Genomic DNA, 15,185 nt, shown 5'->3' with positions numbered 1-15,185 from the left:
ATAAGAGAGCGGGAGCTGCCTGCCGGAAGACCTCCCGCCCCACAATGCAAAGATCGGCGGTGACGTCATCCGTAGAGCGTCCGGGACGCGGCGGGCGGTTTCCGCCGCCTCCGGCAGCAGCTCGGCTACCTGAGAGACTGCTGCGGCCGCTGGGGAGGCCGGCGCCGCGCCTTCCTCCTGCGTCCCCGCCGCCGCCGCCGCCTTCTCCTTTTCAGGCCCCTCCGCCACCTCTCCACGACCTAGGCCCTCTGTTCTTGAGAGGAAGCCTTACTCGGGCCCCTTGGCGGGCCCGGCGCGCAGCCATGGCTGACGGCGGGGGCGGAGGGGGCACCGGCGCGGTGGGCGGCGGCGGCGCGGGCCCGGCCTCGGCGGGGGCGGCGGCGGGCGGCGGCGGGGCCGGCGGGGGCGGCGGCCCCATCAACCCGGCCTCACTGCCCCCGGGCGACCCGCAGCTCATCGCGCTCATCGTGGAGCAACTCAAGAGCCGGGGTCTATTTGACAGCTTCCGCCGGGACTGCCTGGCCGACGTGGACACCAAGGTCAGCGGAGGCGGCTTGGGCTCATGGAGGGCAGGCTGGGCGTGAGGCTGCTAGGGCTGCAGCTTCGCATTTCCAAATACGAGAGAAAAACAAAAGGTGCTTTTCAAATCTCAGCAGCGAGGAGACCGCTTGGGGCAGTATAGGAAGCTTTCTGAGGGATGTCCACGTGGGTTCGGCTCCCCGCCCCATCCTTGCTCTGTGCGGCTTAGCCCAACGGCACTCTAAACTTGGGGACCCAGTACCGGTTTTACAGCCTCGACCCTGTATTTCCCAAGATGAGACTCCTTTAAGCACAACAGTAACAAATCTCAGTATGTTAAGAACACCGGAGAAAACCGGGTAAGTAAGCAGGAATGGTATGAATGCACAAACATCAGCCTTTCTTCCTTTTCTCTAGCTCAGTGATTTGCAGGCTTGAGTATGCAGTTAATTAAGGTACATTTTCGTAGAACCGGCACCCTTATTTTGTATTTCATCACTGGCTGAAAGATTCTGTTAGATCCTAATGCCACAGGTCAACCGGCTAATACTGTTTCACTTGACCTTGCCTAGATTCATTTGTGTTCAGTGAAGTCACTGGTGTTAAGTGTCAAAGAGTAGTCGCTGAAATGTTTTTTTTTTTTTTACTCCTTTTTCAGAAGTTTCTCTCACAAGACTGTGGTTGTAGATATAGGAGGCTCTCTTACTGAATGGGCTCCGCTTGGGAAGTGATTTCTCCTCTCTGAGCCCAACATGGAAATCTTTTGCCTACCTCACAGGAAGATTGTGAGCTTAAAACTAGGCCTTAAAGATAGGTTATCCATTAAACATTTATTGGTGAGGTTTCTGGACACAGGGTCAAGCATGTCACTATCCTGTCCTCAAAGTGTGTATTCTGGTGTAGAAAACTGAAGTGTAGACCAGACAATATGTATAGTAAGTATACTGTTATTCTCCAAGATTAAAAAACGCATGGAGCAGTTCTCTCCTTGGAATGAATTACTTAATTTTTCTTTTTTAACGTATGTATTGACAGAACTTTCACATTTTCCAGTCCTGGGTGCTCTCAGCTTCCCATCGCAAGTTCTCCACTATGTTTTCTTATGTCTCACTAGGTTTTATGTGGCTTAACCCATGCGGTATACATTTGTTTTAGTCGGTATTGAGAATCTGTTGGGGTAGAGGGAATCAGAGCCTTCACCACTTAACACCCCCTTAGATGTTCTTTCTGGTTGTCACCAGGTTGCTTTAGCTCTTGAGGTAGTGTGTCTCCAGGCACATCCTTTGTTGCTTTAGTCCCACCGTTCTCACAGCGTGGTCCTTGGATCATCAGCATCACCTAAGAACTTGTTAGATTTGCATATTGTTAGGCTCCACCCCAGACTGCAGATGTGTGGAACGGAATGTGTACTGCTGATGTTTGTAATTTACTTTGCAATGCATCCAAAATATAAATAAATAGAATAGATTGATAGGTTAAGGGAAAGTGATAGTGTAATAAAGCGTTAGTGACAGGCACTGTAGATCTTTCACTTCATGAACCGAAGGGGTTTTGCTATATTGTCAGGGTCTGTTAAGGTTAGAGTTTGGTTGGTGACGTTAGCTGTCCTTTGTCCTTTTCAGTAACCAGTCCTACCTAAAACTGGGTGAATCATTTTGAATAGTAAAAGAGACAGCGTCAGGATTGATGGTTAGGAGTGACAAATCTAACTCCTGTGAGCAAATCTATTGACTTGTGGGAATCTAAGGAAGGGTAAAATTTAAAAAACTGCCAGAAGGGTAGGGCTGCATTTGGAACCAAGAATTCTCCACCAGGGCTATCTAACCCATGTCACTGCAGAGCAGAGTCATCCATTCGGTTACATCTTACAGCTTCTTCCTCTCAAAATGGCTCCAGTTAAAGGAAAAAAAAAAAATCCCAGAAAACACACGCATCGTCTAAACGTGGTTCAGGAAGCCACCCCTGTGGCCAGGAGAATGTGGCGCCCACTGCCCTATCCTTGTGAGAAAGGGAAGGCAATTACCAGGAAGAAGGACTCGCTAGGTGGATAGTACATGGGGAGCTGTGAATTGTGGTCCTCATCCGCCTCCCTGCCTTTCTCTTTTCGGGTTTGGTGGAGAGTCTTTGTTTGTGAGTCTTGGCCTTTGGGAAGAGCCGGCTCACAGAACTGAGGCCTCTTGATTCCTTTGTCAGTGTCATGCACCTGACTGTTAACAGACTTTTTCTAGAGTAACGCTGTATAGTAAACCAAATCTTCGTGGCTTATAATAAGCATTTGTTTGCATGCTGATGGGACTGCAAGTCAGCTAAAGTTCAGCTGGTCTGGATAGACTTGGTGGCTCAGCTATAGGCAACCTGGGCTTAGGTCCAAGCTGTGCTTGGGGGAACATCTCTGCATGTGTAGTTTTCCTACATCCCAGGCCCGAGGGACAGAGGTTGCAAAGAATAGACCCTCATAGGAGGTCACCAGAGCACCAGAGCCTTGCCAGATGGCACAACCACGTTAGGACTTCTTGTCAGCGACACAGTATTATCAAACTGAAAGTCATTCAGCCGTGTCCAACTCTTTGTGACCCCATGGGCTACACAGTCCATGGAATTCTCCAGGCCAGAATCCTGGAGTGGGTAGCCTTTCCCTTCTCCAGGGGATCTTCCCAACCCAGGAATCAAACCAGGGTCTCCTGCATTGCAGGCAGATTCTTTACCAGTTGAGCTACTAGACACTTCATTGGCCAAAGAAAACCGCACTGCTAAATGCAACATCAGTGAGTCGGCCACAGTGGGAGGAGAGAGGAGTGGAGCGTGAGACGGCGGTGCCCACTGGTGCACCTGGCTTGGACAGCCGCTGATGGCGCCAGAAGGTCTTGGAGGCTCAGAGTGCACCTTGTGTTCACATGCACTCCTTGTGTTCATCAAATTCCTTTCTGATTTTGTTCTCCTCATACTAGTTGGCTTTAGAGAGCAGTGCTGCCATTCAGGCTCCTTTGGGGACTGAAGTTTTGCTTCCTGTCAGCCTCTCCCAGTGTTCCATGGACTTTGACTTCAGTCTGTGTTTGTGAGGGCTGGGTGGCTTCACTTTACACAGAGGGCTTTCGTGGGCCTTTGCTTGTTGCTGAGAACACCCTATGAGGTAAGTGGGGCAGTAATATTTGTTTTAGAGATGGAAATAACTGAGACTCAGGTTGGTTGACTTGTTGAAAGTCACAGAGCTAGTAAGCAGTAGAGCTGGGCTAGAACTCATTTCCTTTAATTTGGGAACAGCCTGGGTCTGACCTTGACTTTGCCACGTTTTAGCCTTGTAGGCAAGTTGTTTACTTTTTCTAAACCTAAATCCTTTAACATGAGTGCAGAAGAGAACTAATAGGACCACCCTCATAGAGTTATCTGAAAAGTAAGCAGGGCAGTAGAGCATCTGGCCTCATACCTACCTGCCAGGTGGCGCTAGTGGTGAAGAACCTGCCTGCCAGTGCAGGAGACATAAGAGACATGGGTTTGATCCCTGGGTCTGGAAGATCCCCTGGAGGAGGGCATGGCAGCCCGCTCCAGTCTTCTTGCCTGGAGAATCCCATGGACAGAAGAGCCTGGCGGGCTGCAGTCACAGGGTTGCAAAGACTTGGACATAACTGAAGTGGCATAGCACGCACACATGCATGCCCTAAAGCAGGCGCACGTGTTGGTCATCAGTCCACGCTCTGCTGTGCTGTATGCTGACTTCATGGACACGCTGGGGTGTAATTAAGGACTTGAAGTTCTGCATTCCTATGAAAATCTGTGATCTGAATGGCAAATTTACAAAAGTCTGGTGCGTGTAACTTCTGACCTTGCCCCCCCCCCCTTTTTTTAATATTTTAGCCAGCTTACCAAAACCTGAGGCAAAAAGTGGATAATTTTGTGTCAACACATCTGGACAAGCAGGAATGGAATCCCACGATGAACAAAAACCAATTGCGAAATGGTCTGAGGCAGAGTGTGGTTCAGTAAGTAAGCAGAATTGAAAGTGAAAAGGCAGTAACCGCAAGTGTAACTCACAAGGCCCGTGAAAGGCCCTGTTCGGTCAAGCGCATGGTCTGCAGCCCGCCAGGCTCCTCTGTGCATGGGGTATCCTAGCAGGAGTGCTGACGTAGGCTGCCATTTCCTCCTCCGGGAGGTCTTCCCAACCCAGGAACTGAACTTGTGTCTCTTGTGGCTTCTGCATTGGAAGGCAGATTCTTTACCACTGAGCCACCTGGGAAGCCCCAAGTGCATGGTACCTTCTAGCAAATAAGACATACAGGTGGCAGCAGACCCCACCCCCCAGTTAAGTTCAAGTAAGCAAAGAAAGTGAAGTCACTCAGTCGTGTCCGACTCTTTGCGACCCCATGGGCTGTAGCCTGCCAGGCTCCTCTGTCCATGGGATTTTCCAGGCAATAGTCCTGGAGTGGATTGCCATTTCCTTCTCCAGGGATCTTCCTGACCCAGGGATCGAACCTGGGTCTCCCGCATTGTAGACAGATGCTTTACTGTCTGAGCCACCAGGGAAGTCAAGAACTCAATTAAAACTCTTGATACCTACAGAGGCCTCCTGTGCACGTCTCTACCAGGAAAGGTATTCCAAATTGTAAGACATATTTCAGGCTCTTTGAAGTTTTCAGTGTAGCATGAACATACACTGAAGCTCATACCAATATATCAGTGTTTGAGCCTTGGGCAAGAGCAGCCGGATCTTCTCACAAGCCAGTGTGGGTTACACAGATTTTCTGAATCCACATGACCCCTCTAAAGTGTAACGGTAGTGTTCAAGAAGGCATGAAGTTTTATTAAAAGTATATTCTTCATAATAGCAAACTGAACCTCAGTTAATGAGGTGCTATTGATTGTGCATCCAAGGGACTTCTGCGTGTCACTGGGCACAAAAGTGGAGGTGGCTCATGAAATCTGGTGTCCTGAGATAAGCTTTTTCTTTTTTGTTCTTAATACCAGTGCTTATGTTCAGGTTTTCTTGATCCACTCACTCTCCTGGAATATCTAAAAGCTTGTGATGCTTTCCTCTTTAAAAAGAGAAATGGTGGGGAATTGTGCCAAGTGAAAAAAACCTAGTATCAAAAAGATACATGTTGCGTGATTCCACTTCCATAACATTCGTGAACTGACATGTAATTATAGAAATGGAAAATAGGTTAGTGATTGCTAGGGCTTAGGGTTGGAGGGATGTGAGTGTGGCTAGGAAAGGGTAGCTGGAAGAGGGTGGGATACAAGTGAGTAATTGTGATTCATGAGGTTTCTTACGATGAAATTGCACAGAGCCATGTATCCAGACACACAAATGCAGCTATAACTGAGATGTAATTGAGGTCGAGTACCCATGCTGGTTTTCTGGAGTTTTTTGCCGGCCACCTGCCTTTTCGGAGGTGTTGTTGACATACAGCTTATTGGTTTCAGGTGTAATTAGTTTCAAGCATAATGATTCAATTCATGTATGTTTTGAAATGATCACCACAATAAGTAGTTAACATCCATCACCACATATGGTTACAGAATTTTCCCTCTTATGTTCCTGGCTTCAATATTGTACTGTGGTTATACACAGTACAAGCATTAGAGGTGTCTGGGTAAAGAGTTCATAGACCTCCCTATGTATTTCTTTGCAACTTTCTATGAATATATAATTTCAAAATAAAAAGTTTTGTAATGTAGAAAAGAATGTTTATTAACATGCTGGCACTTTGAATATAGCTGATGAAATCTGAATCTTTGTAAATGTAACTAAAATTTATAAAAGTTCTCAAAGATAGGGAAGAAGCATGACTCCAGAAGATGTCCAGTGCCTTGTCGCTCTGGATTCATTACCCACGGCCTGTGCCTCTGGTGAGCAGACTGGCACAGGAGTCCTTCAAAAAGAAGGGGACAGTGGCTGCCACTCACAAAGCAGCTGCTTCACGTCTGGCACTGGTCCTTATATGAGTTATTACTCAATCTCCATTCAGTCGCTCAGTCATGTCCAAGTCTTTGCAACCCCATGGACTGCAGCACGCCAGGCCTCCCTGTCCATCACCAACATCATGTCCATTGAGTCAATGATGCCATCCAACCATCTCATCCTCTGTCATCCCCTTCTCCTCCCACCTTCAGTCTTTCCCAGCATCAGAGCCTTTTCAGATGATTCAGTTCTTCACGTCAGGTGACCAAAGTATTGGAGTTTTCGCTTCAGCATCAGTCTTTCCAGTGAATATTCAGGATTGATTTCCTTTAGGATGGACTGGTTGGATCTCCTTGCAGGCCAAGGGACTCTCAGGAGTCTTCTCCAACACCACAGTTCAAAAGCATCATTCTTTGGCTCTCAGCTTTCTTCACAGTCCAACTCTCACATCCATACATGACCACTGGAAAAACCATAGCCTTGACTAGATGGACCTTTGTTGGCAAAGTAATGTCTCTGCTTTTTAATACGCTATCTAGGTTGGTCATAACTTCCCTTCCAAGGAGTAAGCGTCTTTTAATTTCATGGCTGCAGTCACCATCTGCAGTGATTTTGGAGTCTCCCAAAATAAAGTCTCTCACTGTTTCTGTTGTTTCCCCATCCATTTCCCATGAAGTGATGGGACCAGATGCCATGATCTTAGTTTTCTGAATGCTGAGTTTTAAGCCAACTTTTTCACTCTCCTCTTTCACTTCCATCAAGAGGCTCTAGTTCCTCTTCACTTTCTGCCATAAGTGTAGTGTCACCTACATATCAGGTTATTGATATTTCTCCCGGCAATCTTGATTCCAGCTTGTGCTTCATCCAGCCCAGCGTTTCTCATGGTGTACTCTGCATATGAGTTATTGCTAGTCCTTAAAAAAAAACTATTTGACAGCTTAAGTAACAAATCAGATGAAACTTTTAACCCTACCTTCTAAAAGATTGGCAACCATATTAAGAAAATAAAGCACAAAATAATTTAAATATTTGAAAAGGTGCCAATAATGGCATGAAGACTGTCAACGTTACTGTTAATTTCTAATGCGTGTTGATACCATCCTTGAGGTGTGCATGTGGCACTTCTCTTCATATAGCTTTCATATGAAATGTAACACAGAAAAGTGCTTACGACAGATGTGCAGTGTAACAAATAGTTAGAACATCCCTGTAGTCCCACCCAGCTTGAGAAATAGAACATTACCAGCACCCTCCAAACCCCACGCCCTACCCATCCCAGCCCCGCCTCCCACTTTTCCCAGTACCTGTTCTCTCAGAAGTTGACCATACTCCTCACTTGCTGCTGCTGCTGCTAAGTGACTTAAGTCGTGTCCGACTCTGTGCAACCCCATAGATGGCAGCCCACCAGGCTTCCCCATCCCTGAGATTCTCCAGGCAAGAACACTGGAGTGGGTTGCCATTTCCTGCTCCAATGCGTGAAAGTGAAGTCGCTCAGTCGTGTCCGACTCTAGCGACCCCATGGACTGCAGCCTACCAGCCTCCTCCATCCATGGGATTTTTCAGGCAAGAGTACTGGAGTGGGGTGCCATTGCCTTCTCCAACTCCTCACTTGGATGGTCCTTATTTCCTTGCCCTTTTTTTTTTTTCATAGTTTTACCACCTACGTAATTATTCCCTGCTTTTCACTTTGATCAAGAATGTATTTAACCTGAAAACATGAATTTGGATGTCGTACTGAGACATTTGTCTGTGATTCCTGCTAACATTTTGAATTTGAGGCAAATTCTAATGATGTTTTACAGTGAAGATTCACTCCTTAACCCTGCCAGTGCGACACTGCAGCCCTCAGCATTGGCTGGCCAGCCGCGCTGCTCAGGCCCAGACGCCGTATCCTAGTCTCCAGCCTGGAGGAACCTACATGATAGTTGTTTGTTTCATCTTCTGTTTTAGGCACCTGACAATACTTCTTACTTCCTCCTGGCACTTTTAAAATCTCCAGGAAAGGGAGCTGTACTCTTGGTATTTTGTTTTCCTTGGTCAGATTTTCACCTCCAGTAAAGACATCTGGTCCCATCACTTCATGGCAAATAGATGGGGAAACAGTGGAAACAGTGTCAGACTTTATTTTGGGGGGCTCCAAAATCACTGCAGATGGTGATTGCAGCCATGAAATTAAAAGACGCTTACTCCTTGGAAGGAAAGTTATGACCAACCTAGATAGGATATTCAAAAGCAGAGACATTACTTTGCCGACTAAGGTCCATCTAGTCAAGGCTATGGTTTTTCCAGTGGTCATGTATGGATGTGAGAGTTGGACTGTGAAGAAAGCTGAGAGCCAAAGAATGATGCTTTTGAACTGTGGTGTTGGAGAAGACTCTTGAGAGTCCCTTGGACTGCAAGGAGATCCAACCAGTCCATCCTAAAGGAGATCAGTCCTGAGTGTTCATTGGAAGGAGTGATATTGAAGCTGAAACTCCAATACTTTGGCCACCTCATGTGAAGAGCTGACTCATTGGAAAAGACCCTGATGCTGGGAGGGATTGGGGGCAGGAGGAGAAGGGGACGACAGAGGATGAGATGGCTGGATGGCATCACTGACCTGATGGACGTGAGTTTGAGTGGACTCCAGGAGTTGGTGATAGACAGGGAGGCCTGGCGTGCTGCGATTCATGGGGTCGCAAAGAATCGGACATGACTGAGCGACAACTGAAACTGGAAAGACCTGGAAAGAACCTGACGCAGGAAGCAAGGTGATGGAGGCCAGTAGCCCTTGGCTTGTGACTAAGGAGAAGTGGCTTTGTTTCCCCGCTGACCCAGGGGCTGCTGCTGGCCTCGGTGTTCCGTGGGCGCACACTGTCTACATCTAGGCTTCCTGTTGATAAGCTGTCCGTCACCACTGGGTTTAGGGAGCACCTTATTGACTGCTCAGCCTAACCAGTTCAGGGCCTGTTTCTCATCTCACTCATGGCTGCGTATGTGTGCTCGGTTGTCTCCTCGGCTGTGCTCTGACACACCATTTGCCCCGTTACATCAGGACCTATTTTTACCCAAGCAAAATCTTGAATGGCCTAAGAACTCAAGTCTAAAGGAAAGTAAGTAAAACCTGTCCACCACACTTGTGAATGGTATTTGAATATTTTAATCCTTTGAGGAGAACAAGTCAGTTTGACCCTGCATGAACTATGTTCCAAACCCTTCAAATGTGATTGTTTCCTATGGCCATAATCTTCCTTGCTACCCATCCCTAATGTTTGAATATAGACATTTGACTAATTTTTGTTCTATTTCAAAAAGCACTGGGGCTGTATTTTAGCCCCTTAGAAGCTTAGAAACAATCTATTTCTTGTCTGTTTACTTGTTTGCTTCCACATTACCTTGTATGTAGCACAACTTGAAGGCCTTTGAATTGCTGAGGATGCTGTAAGCATTCCCAGCCCTGACTGGTTTGTGCTGTATAAGATTTAGGGCTTAGTAGCCAGGTTGCTCAGAGAAGGCGATGGCACCCCACTCCAGTACTGTTGCCTGAGAAATCCTATGGACGGAGGAGCCTGGTAGGCTGCAGCCCATGGGGTCGCTAAGAGTCGGACACGACTGAGCGACTTCACTTTTACTTTTCACTCTTATGCATGGAGAAGGAAACGGCAACCCACTCCAGTGTTCTTGCCTGGAGAATCCCAAGGACGGGGGAGCCTGGTGGGCTGCCATCTGTGGGGTCGCGCAGAGTCGGACACGACTGAAGCAACTTGGCGGCAGCAGCATCCAGGTTGCTGCTGGGGCCCACTTCTGCTTTGACGTGTGGAAGAATAGATATTGAGGGGAGTGGAGTCAAGTGGGAGGCCTGCTGGCTTTGCTGGATTGAGGTTTTCAAATCTCCCCACGGCGTCTTTTCTTTCGACCGTCCTGTTACTGTTTGTCTTTGGGGGAGTTTTGTTTGGTTCTTTTGTACAAGGTTGCATTGAGAGTGGCTGAGATTGTGAACTAGGAATAATGAATTGCCCTCTAAAGACATCATGGCTTGAACCCTGTGTGCTCAGTGCACCGTCCTTTGCAAGCACTCTCTCACGGGCCTGTACCTTGGACCAGGTGGATACTTCTTGCACTCTTCCATGACACTTGCAGGCTAAATAATGCAATAATCTGTTTGTCTTCTCAAGGTCAGGGATGTTAGAAGCTGGAGTGGACAGAATTATTTCCCAGGTGGTGGATCCCAAACTGAACCACATCTTCAGACCGCAGATAGAACGAGCAATTCATGAGTTCCTGGCAGCCCAGAAAAAAGAAGCCGTGCCAGCACCGCCTCCAGAGCCTGAAAGCCAGGACCCTGCTGCTCCATCCCAAGACGCTTCCTAAGGTCAGTGTCCTGCCTTCTGTCCAGGAGCATTCACCTCCGGCTTATAGACACAGGAAGTGGATAGAAAAGAGATAAGCTATTACCAAGGTTCACGTTTCTTATCTGTTCAGAAAAGTGTTTACTGCAAATGGATTTCATTTTGTTGTGAGTAATTTTTTACTGAGAACTAATTAGTAGCCTCTTCCTATGTCAGTGAGTGTGATTTTCTGTGCCAGCAGAGCTGAACATTTAAGCCATGAATAGATGCTTCATTAAAAACCAGCTGGGATGCTTGGTATGCACACGCCAAATTCACATTAAAGTCTTGTGAAATTGCCTAAATGAGTCTCTCCCCCAGACATTGAGTTAACTTGGGCTTACAATTTGAATATAAAACCAAGCAGTGCATTCTAAAGTGCCTCCTCAGTGGCGCTCAGAATCCGCTTTAAGTCCTCTTGGGTTTCCTTGTAGTATTTATTAAGCATTTCAGTTTACCACTGTCAGCTACCATGGGATTCTTCTGCTATGAGCACCCTTTTTTTCTTTTTCACATTTGAAATTTAGTTTTAAAAATCAGCTCTAGATGCACAAAACAATACTGTTTGCAGGGGTTGATAAAGTTATCACAAGTAAGCCGTGGTGGACTCTCTCAGCCATTGCGGGTAACCATCACGGTGTGCCTTATCCCCTCATTCTACGTTGGTGTTCTCTTTGAAAGAGTCTGTAAGATGTCTGTTATTTTTGATTAGTAAGCATCAGTGAGTGAACAAAGCAAGAACATCAGGCTCGCATGGGAAACTTATGAGACAAATTGTCCCTTTGTGCCTGTATTAGGAGAAAACCTCAGTTCCATTATGGAGTGTAAACATTTGCTTCAAGTTTTTCTTTCTAGCTTAATTCCTTTGGGAACATAAAATTAACATAACACAAAACTAACATTTTGACTTGATTATCTTTCTTTTTAGAATATGCCTGACATGTTTTGGAAGCTCCGTTGAATTAATGGTGAAGAACTGGATTCAGTTACATAAGAGTACAACTTCAGAATGAAGACAGGCCGAAGCCCTCACTGACTTCAGAATTCAATGTGGACTGTGGGGCGGTGTCCAGATAGAATAGGGAGCAAGTGGGGCTATAGAAAAGCTGACCATGTGGGCCCCCATATTGTGCTGCCATCCAGCTAGCCTGTCCAGGGTGGTGACACCCAGTAGACACTACAGACATGTTAAGAAACACTACATCACTTTGGGGTTTGTCCTGAAGCGAACCTTTGTACTTGAACTTAGAGACTGTGTATGGATTTTAGGGTTTGTGCTTGAGGATAATCAGAAGCTACAGTGAAGGAACATAACCAGCCCTAAAGATGCAGTTTCAAAGAATTGACAGTAAAGGTTAGCCAGGGGTGGTAGGGTTTTAACAATGCTTAGTTGATACTATCAGTTTCTGAGAGTTGCAAATCAGAGTTTACAAGCCACTAGCATCAAATAGCTGTAAGGTCGCTGTGACCCTCTTGTAGGTGACTCTTTTTAGCTTCCATTTCCTTTGCCCTGCAAGAGGTGTCAAAACCCGGGAGCCTGGAATGCCTGAGAAGATGCAGACTTAAGTGTGAGGAAAGACATGCGCAGGCTCTCTATCCAGGGCTTCGGCCTGTCCCGCAAGGGCTAGTGAGCGGGGTGTGTTTATTTTATTCTCATGTTTGTGTTTTTTTAGAAAGTGAATAAAGGGACTTGAGTTTTGTAATTAGATCATTTGATACTCTGAAACTTCAGCTAACTCTTAGACCCCAGGTATGGAGCATAACCTTTCTCCTCCATCTGTGTACCATTCCTGTGCAAACACATGACCTGGTGGCAGTGAAGGGCTGGTGGACGCATCTTGGAACTACCATCGTCCTGCAGCTGGCGGGTATACCTAGAAGCGGTCCTCTCTTCCCCGGACCATTGCCAGTCCTCCTCTTTAGTTGAGGGCCGTGTTCTTGTTCGTGAACTTGCAGAAGTGTCACCAGGGGATTTTAAACAACATGCAAAGTCTGATTCGGAAGTTCAGAAAGACCTGAAAGTTTCTGACAAGTTCCAAGTGATGCTTCCACTGCTGACCCAAGTCATTTTGCATCCCAAGCTTTGGATGATATCAAAATTTACTTCAAACTAAGAGTCTTTGGTCCTTAGTTGAGCCTTCTGGATATTGTTACTCAGACTTTAACCTGTTCCACCTTTACCATCAATAACAAGTTAGGACTGCACTTCTGTGTTTAGCAGGATGTTCAGGCAGCATGTGCCCTTACTTTAACGCAAGCTAAGCCCATGGGTAGAGCAGGTGGCAGTTACTTGTGCAGTGTGTTCTGCTTCCAGGTAGAGCAGGTTGCTGCCCTTTTCAGTCTAGGATTCAACAGCCGGGTCCTCAGTGCCCAGAGACGAGCCCCTCCAGTCAGTCCCCTGCACTGAGAGGCAGATAAGGAAGGACTGCAGGCCTGTGCACTGCAAGGAGGCCTCCCAGACTCAGACCCCGCTGGTCAGGACCACGGGCCTCCTTCCCAGGGAGGCCTCTGCTCCAGAAGGGTGGTCTCAACAGAGCCCCTCTCAACCCCGCCAACATTCTGCCCATCCACCACTGGCCTCAACCAGCTGACCGGGCAGTATGAGCAACCCAGAGAAGCTTCTTCCTCTCTCCCCAGATTTGCAAGTGACTGTGTTGTGCATCTTTTTGGCAGACGGTTTTGGTCCATCTCAGTTCTCTTTTTTCCATTGTTATAGAAGGATGTACCAGTTAATGAGAAATACCCTGATTTTCACAGAATGTTAAATATGCCAAGATACCAAGGAGATTTTTTTATTTAAATCATTATATCCACAAAGAGTCACCATTGACTAGAGGGAATTTTTTCAAATGAAATTATCAGATTACAGAAGTACCTAGACACATTACTACTGTTGGGACAGAAGGCTGATTTTGACTTAGCTGAGCCAAATTGAAATGGAAGTAGTTTCCATATTCCCTTGAGTAAATGTAGTTAAGTGGGCAGCCAGGGAAAATGAGAGCAAACGGCACTCAGGGGCCTGAGATGTCCAAAGCTGCCACCTCCCTCAAGAACTGGTCACCTGCTAAGCCTTTTTTCATTCTCACTGGAGTCATGTTGAGTATTAGGCTTGCAGGGCCTAGAAAAATGATCTGAGAAAAAGTGAAATTCCCCCCTGATGCAGATGAGGCCACCAAAAGCATCTCACCCCTAAGCACCCTTGCTCCAGCAAGCTCCTAAATAAGAAACTACCTGTCTCAGACCTCAAGTCGTCTTTCTCTGTAGTTGGAAAACCCACTAACATTTGCAAAAGCCTCATGAAGCACAGAACTAACCTCTGTGAGACATCAACAAACCCCAGCCTTTAAAAACCATCCAAGCCTTGGAGTCGTGATGATATGAAGAACCCCATGCTCGTTTGCGGTCCAGTTCTTTGACACGGGGCAGCATCTCCCATTGTGACTAGAGACTGCTGCCCCCAGCAGCTTTCCAGTTACTGCCTAAGCACTTCAGCGGCTTATAGTGAAGTTTGTGGCTCCTAGATCAAGATTTTCAAGCATTGTTTTGTTTCTGTCATTTAACCTTGGTTTCTATTTACTCAACTGGGGATATGAGGGTTCTCATGCATTTTGTAACACTAGTAGTGTGGAGTGAATAAATACCAGCAGATTCCTTACAGCAATACTTCTGAAAGCATAACCACCCAGCCACCAGCGGGAAGCATCAGCATCTCCTGTGATTGTTAGAAATGCAGCCCTGACCCCAGATCTATCGATTCAGAGACTTATTGGGAGGGAGGGGGCAGGAGGATTGGCAGGCAAGCCTTTCATACAATTCTGATGCACACTAAAAATCATTTCCACTTAAGGAAACCTTTTTGGAAAGTTGCTGACTGGTAATGACAGTTTAATTATATTAGTGGGTACACATAGCACCTACATAGTGGGTGAAATGTGTCTCTTGTTCCAAAGGAGCAAAACTATTTCTCTCTGACTAATTCTGCCATCAGTCCCTTGCAAGAACTGTGCATTTGGCCTTTTTGGCTTAGGAATGTCTGCATGTAATTTAAGCTCCCAAGCTTTCAAAAGCTTTAAGCCATCTTCTGAAGATGAGTTTGCTACAGTCCATGGGGTCGCAAAGAGTTGGACATGTCTGAGTGATGAAAACAAAAACAACAGAATTTTACCAGGAACTCTGCAGAAAAGCCTTCAGTGGCTCCTCAAGATAGAGATGTCTGTAGAGACCCAGCAAAGGTCAGGGCCTGGCTTGTGCCTGAGGCTGGCACCAAGGTTCAGGCTTGGAAATTGCGCCTGGATTAGCACTGGCAGGAGGCCAGGCGCTGCCTCCCTTGGCTGCGTGAAGGCTGCTGAAGAGGGGGTGGGAAGCAGACAGGAAAGCTGGCACAGCTGAGCTTTCTTTGGCGC

At 46.8% G+C, this 15,185-nt stretch overlaps 1 protein-coding gene across 1 annotated transcript; it reads left to right on the top strand.

Annotated features, from left to right (window-relative positions):
* The first annotated feature begins 96 nt into the window (after nucleotides 1-96).
* On the top strand, nucleotides 97-12,488 carry BOD1 (biorientation of chromosomes in cell division 1). Its single transcript, XM_012097204.4, has 4 exons — nucleotides 97-539; nucleotides 4,372-4,496; nucleotides 10,570-10,766; nucleotides 11,711-12,488. Exons 1-3 carry the CDS (start codon nucleotides 303-305, stop codon nucleotides 10,763-10,765), a joined length of 558 nt encoding a protein of 185 aa, XP_011952594.3. The 5' UTR covers nucleotides 97-302; the 3' UTR covers nucleotide 10,766; nucleotides 11,711-12,488.
* Nucleotides 12,489-15,185: the final 2,697 nt, after the last annotated feature.

The sequence above is a fragment of the Ovis aries genome, chromosome 16 (assembly GCF_016772045.2).
Source record: "Ovis aries strain OAR_USU_Benz2616 breed Rambouillet chromosome 16, ARS-UI_Ramb_v3.0, whole genome shotgun sequence".
Classification (NCBI taxonomy): Eukaryota; Metazoa; Chordata; class Mammalia; order Artiodactyla; family Bovidae; genus Ovis; species Ovis aries.
The sequence above is the reverse complement of the archived record's forward strand: the minus strand, read 5'-3'. Positions and strand labels throughout refer to the sequence as shown.